Source organism: Monoraphidium neglectum, assembly GCF_000611645.1.
Source record: "Monoraphidium neglectum strain SAG 48.87 unplaced genomic scaffold scaffold00433, whole genome shotgun sequence".
Classification (NCBI taxonomy): domain Eukaryota; kingdom Viridiplantae; phylum Chlorophyta; class Chlorophyceae; order Sphaeropleales; family Selenastraceae; genus Monoraphidium; species Monoraphidium neglectum.
In genome coordinates, this window is record NW_014013195.1 from 22,336 (window position 1) to 27,686 (window position 5,351).

The 5,351-nt window shown below is 62.6% G+C and overlaps 3 protein-coding genes across 3 annotated transcripts in view; 1 reads left to right on the forward strand and 2 right to left on the reverse strand.

The window, feature by feature from the left end:
- The window catches only part of MNEG_3449 (Pre-rRNA-processing protein PNO1), a gene marked incomplete at both ends in the record, with an annotated part of 2,579 nt that extends 1,126 nt beyond the window's left edge, over positions 1-1,453 (reverse strand). The window contains 3 exons of the mRNA XM_014048077.1: positions 426-515; positions 775-888; positions 1,280-1,453. Of these exons, the coding sequence (XP_013903531.1) occupies positions 426-515; positions 775-888; positions 1,280-1,453 (378 nt within the window). The remainder of the gene's footprint in view (positions 1-425; positions 516-774; positions 889-1,279) is intronic.
- A 586-nt stretch (positions 1,454-2,039) lies between these two features.
- Positions 2,040-3,899, reverse strand: MNEG_3450 (Eukaryotic translation initiation factor 3 subunit H; the record flags this gene model as incomplete). The annotated part of the gene is made up of 3 exons (XM_014048078.1): positions 2,040-2,563; positions 3,177-3,474; positions 3,849-3,899. 3 exons carry the CDS (start codon positions 3,897-3,899, stop codon positions 2,040-2,042), a joined length of 873 nt encoding a protein of 290 aa, XP_013903532.1.
- A 570-nt stretch (positions 3,900-4,469) lies between these two features.
- Positions 4,470-5,351, forward strand: part of MNEG_3451 (oligosaccharyltransferase complex subunit gamma) — a gene marked incomplete at both ends in the record, with an annotated part of 2,269 nt that continues 1,387 nt past the window's right edge. The window contains 3 exons of the mRNA XM_014048079.1: positions 4,470-4,490; positions 4,737-4,879; positions 5,071-5,122. Coding sequence (XP_013903533.1) covers positions 4,470-4,490; positions 4,737-4,879; positions 5,071-5,122 — 216 coding nt within the window. The remainder of the gene's footprint in view (positions 4,491-4,736; positions 4,880-5,070; positions 5,123-5,351) is intronic.

A 5,351-nucleotide genomic window follows, 5' to 3' on the forward strand; every position in this document is an offset into this window, starting at 1 on the left:
CGCGCGCGTGTGTGTGTGTGTGTGTGTGTGTGTGTGTGTGTGTGTGTGTGTGTGTGTGTGTGTGTGTGTGTGTGTGTGTGCGTGCACGCGTGTATGAGCGTGTTTGATTGTGGCGTTGTGGGAGAGAGGATTCGGTGGAGACGCAGTGGACACTGCGACGTGAGCAGCCACCGCGCATTGCCAGCTGAGGCGGCTGTCCCGCGGAGCTCAAGGGCGTAGCGGGTGCGCGTTGCTGTGATGCTCCACGGGGAACAGCTTGGCAACAAGACGAGGACGCATTATCACCAGGGGGCCCAGGCACGCCGCGGCGGGAGGAGCAACCGAAGCTTACCAAGGCGCCAGCCCATTGACACTTCCCTGCAGGCTGACGGCTGCGACATTCGACTCAAAACTCTCTGCCCCAGGCCCCGCTGCGCCGGACCCACCTCGAAGCCCAGCAGGTAGGCGTGCACAAAGTCGGCGGCCTTCTGCAGCATGTCCCCGCTCTGCGTCGACGTCGTGGTCTTGATCTCCACCTGCTCGGCACGCAGGGCGGCCGACCGCACCGGGGATCAGGGAGCCGACATAACCTTGCCACAAGGCTGCGGCGCCCTCCATGGACAGCGCCGGTCAAGGCGCATCCAGTAGCACAAGCGGCACCCTTCCTCAGAGGTCAGGGCATACCATAGGTAAAACAGGCCACCCGGGGGCCCTCTGCCACGGTGAAGAGCCCGATACCGCAGCCGCGGGTCGCCAGCAGCGGCACGCTGTTTAGTCAATCGACTGCTGTCCCACCTTTTTGGTCTTAAGGTTCATGCGCATGTCCAGTTTGAGGTGCTCTGTGATGGGCGTATAAAGCTGCATCCAGGCTGTTTTCAACGGCGTCATGCGGTGCTGCGGGACAGGGATCTGCGAGCGCACAAGGGGACACATGCAGGGTTGAGGGTGCGCGAGCGTGGCACGATTATAGCATACAGGACCCAGGGAAGGCGAAGCTTTGCCAGCTACGGGTGTGCATACTTGCTGCGGGTATTGATCGCGAGCCGCTCAGGCGGCTGGCGCCGATCCGCAGTGCAGCCTGCGCGACGCTGGCCTGCGTCGCAAACGCCGGGCATTCTGCCCACGCGACGTTGCATCGATGCAACCAGCTGAGCGAACGGCTGCCATAATGCCGCTGCTGACCAGCCGTTGCAACTGTTGGACATCAAGCAACATGAGGGCGCACATGCCGTTGGCAGCACAGCACACGATGGCACCCAGGAGGGGGGACACGGAAAGTTACTTGCCGACATGCACTCACCCGGCGGAACTCGACCTTGTTTCCTGCTTGGTCCTTCGCCGACAGCGCTCCAAAGCTGGGCTTCGGTGGCAACTCCTCCTCGCCGGCCTCGATGTCCATCCCAGAGGTGGATGCCACCTCTTGCAGCGGCGCAGCCGCTGCCGCCGCCGTCTCCTTGCGCGTCACCTTCGGCATGCTGGTCGCTGAGCAGAAGCCGCACGTGTGCGCTGATTTGGCGTGCAATCAAGCGTGACGGCCTCGCACGCGCGCCACAAAGCCGCGGGGAGGGCGTGCAATGTTGGACACGCGGCCGCCGCTGAAGCAGATCGCTACGTAGGGAAAATAGTATACCCAATTTAGTATGTGTAAGACAGGCTGCAGCTGCACTGGGCTCGAGCAGGCCGATTACAAGCACGCCACTTCGGTGTGCGCCGTCGTTTGGCTGCAGATAGGGGCAAAGCGGCAATCGAAATAGAAGACTATGCTACTAGAACGACTGCCGCGTTTCCAAAGATCACCTGTAGATGGCTGGCATCTTTGCACACAACTCGAAGCAGTCCTTGCTGCAAGTCGATGGCATCAGTCGTGATGCGCCCCAGGGCCTGACACTTCAGGTGCGAGCATACTGTAGCGAAGCCCGTGCGAAATCTGGAGCCATTTACATAGAACCGTGAAGACCATTGAGTAAAGCTTGCCAAGAGCCCCTGGGCTCGGCACCTGCCAGGCCCGACATGGGTCCTTGCCAAGCCGCCGCCGCTCACGCCTGCGCACCCTGCGTCCTTCATGCCGCCTGCCGCTGCTGCCCCGCCTTCTGCAGCGCCTGCATCACGTACAGCTTGCTCATCCCCGCCTGGCACGCCGCCGCCGCGCGCTCGCAGCCGGCCGCGAGCTGGTTGACCGTCAGGTACTGCTCCAGCACCGGCGGCTCCGGCACCGGCTTGAACGCCGCCGGGTCCTCCTCCGGCAGCGGCTCCTCGCCCGCCGCGCGCCGCGCCGCGTTCTCCTGGCGCCGCTTGACCAGCCACTGCGCCATGTGCTGCTGCTGGCGCGAGAGATTGCGGTGGTAGAGCGACACCTTCTGCGCCTCGGACAGCACGTCGTCCACGCCCTCGATCAGCTGCGCCATCGTCTTGGTCAGGTACGCCGCGCCGCCGAGGTCCAGCCGCTCCAGGTCCGGCGCCGTCACGCGCGGCGCCGGGTCCAGGTCGGCCACGAGCGCCTGGGCCAGGCTGCTGTTGTGGATGCGGATGGGCACCTCCACGAAGACGTCGCGCCACCCGATGCCAGCCTCACGCAGGTCCTTGCCTGTGAATGGCGGTGTGGTGAGGTTGTGGACGGTTCTGAGTCTGAAAAGGCGGGTCTAGGTGTGCAAAAAGGGTGTGCACATGTGTGACAGTTGTGCTATGCATGTGTGTGCGATTTTGTGCAGCAGAAAGAGTGCCAAAATCTGTTACGGATGGGTGCTAGAGGGGCGGGGCGGCCACGAGTGCAGGGCCAAGAGTAGTAGGCCTGGCCCAGCAGCACTCGTCTGGGTGGAGCGCCGCACTGCTCAACAGCTTCATGGCACTGAAACAAGTATGCCCGCTTGAACGACATCTGTGCAAGCGATGGCCCATCCACGCCACCTGCATGCTCTGACAAGTTCACCCAAGCTACCAGCTGTCCGCACTACAAGAGTCTGGACTGCAACCAACTTCCGTCACGCCCCAGCAACGATGGCTGGCAGCTGCCACCCCCAATACAGCCAGGAAGCCGATTTGCAGCCGCAACACGCTGGCCAGCCGCATGGAGAAAACTCAGGCGCACCCATCATTCACCCCCACGAACGCGACCACAGGGAAACGCTCGCTTGAACAGGCAGCCCCTCTGAACGTGTGAAACCCCTTCTGCCTGACCCCCTCGCGACGCCCTTGCCCACCTGTCAGCTTCTGCTCCTTAAAGTGGGCGATGAACGCGTCCTTGAGCCGCACCGCCTTGAGCGCCAGCTGCCCCCGCGCGCTGCGCTGCGGGTCGTACACCAGGCACACGCACTTTTTGATGCTCTCGTGGTAAGACACAAACGTCTCGATCATCTCTGTTGTTTGGTAGGTGCCGAACGACGACGACTGGTACCACCCCACAGTGTTGTTGTCAACATTGACCTCGCGCAGGCAGCGCATCATCTCAATCTGGTAGTTGGCACCCGCAGCCTCGTCGAGGCTCTCGTCGTCGCCGCCCTAAAGGTCAGCAGCCGTGGCAAGGGGCGGGTACGACTTGCGGCTGGGCGGCTGCAAGGGGTTACCCATGCTGGGCGGCTCGGCGGGCAGGCGCGCCCGCTTGCAAGAGACTAGGCAACCCTTGAGCAGCAGACCGTTGCCCTGGAGCATGACTGAAAAGACCCTGCAATTCAAGGCAGCGAGCGCAGCTGCCATGACAAGCAGCGGCGCAGCGGCGGCAGACAGCACACCGGGAACGGGAAGCAGTCGGTGACCTCCAGCATCGCGCCGACGTCCAGACCCAGCAGCTGCCCCGTCACGATGTTTGGCAAGGCCCCATCGCAGTGCTGCATTATTTTGAGCACGACCTGGCCATCGAGCTGCACTGTACGCACCACCGTCTCCACCGGCGTGTGCGACTTGAGCACCTCAGCCGCGGTGGCCATGGCTACTCAGCTATTTGAAGACGATTCAGGTCCTGGCGAGCGAACGTGCACGTCTTGCGCAAGATCGCGCCGAGTCCCGCGGCGGCTTGTGAGTTGAAGGAGGATGCAAGCGCAACAGTGCCACAATGTAGGATGTGATAAAGGGGACAAAGGACGAAACGACTGGTGTTGCTGACGCTCTGGCTTTCTTGCTCCCACTAGGCCTGTTCGGCTTGATCGCGCCGAAGGTGGGTATGCTGATATCGTATAGGTGGCTGGTGACGTATCCGGTGTCAGGCTGAGGCGTTTTGATCCCTTTGTTGCCAGATCACTTCTGAACAACTTGATCCGGAGCGCTAGGCCTGGCCGTGTAAGACAGGTGTGAAGGAGTGTACTGCACTTACAACATACAGAGATCCATTGCAAGAACATCCCGGGAGAGCCCGACTAGCAAACCACAGGAGGCGCGGTTGTGTTAGGCCGCGCAACAGCAGCATTTGCAGCAGGATCGCCGGCCGCGGCGGCGGGACCTTGACCATGCAGTGGCGCGCATGGACAGCGGTGTGCCTGGCAGCAGCGCTGCTCGTAGGCATGGCTGCGGCAGACCCGAGGGTGGGTGGGGCTCGCTCTGCACTTCAAAGGGACGCAGCTTTCATGTTTTTGGCACTATACGACCTGCACCATGGGGATTCTCAACCATGAAGCCGTCCAAACATTGCACTTGAAGCAATAAGCACCCACGCTCGACAATTAGCAGAGGCAGTGGCCACCTGCGTGGCACGTGGCGGACCTCTGCTGCGCTGCTGCCCCACCCCCTGTGCCCCCTGCCCAACATCGCACGGCCACCCCTGTTTGCAGGTCTCAAAACTCCAGCAGCTGGAGGCCGCAGCCAAGGACAAGCTCATCACGTTTGACGAGGCCCTGTTCACTGAGTTTGCGCTGTCAGCGGAACGCCCTTACCACCTGATCGTGTTTGGCAACTCGCGGCGGCTCTTGGAGAGGTCGGTCGCCGCGCGCGCCTCTGCACAGTCACGGCGCGCAATCGCAGTTGCGTCGCCCGCGCTGCTGCAGCCGGCAGTGCGAGGCGCGTCTCTGGCCCTCGGGAGACGCCCTGTGGTGGCCGCCTTTTGCTGCACTCATCCCACTGTACCCTGTTTCTGCTGCCCCTGCCTCCCGCCCCCACATTTGCCAGCCCCAAGCTGCAGCTCAAGAAGCTGAAGGAGGAGTTTGTCTACACCCTCAAGGTAAGGCGGTGTGCTTGCTTGCAGGCAGGCAGGGCCGGCCGGGCAGCTGGCAGGAGGAGATAGCGCAACGCCGCGCCCCTGCTGGTTGGAAGTAGCCTGTTCGCCCCCCACAGCCCCTCCCAGCCGTTTCAAGGCCACCTTTGCGGCTGGCACGTGCGGCCGCCAAGCCGCGCACCCACGCAAGCAGTCATATCCGCACAGACTCTCACACTTGCCGGCATCTCAACCC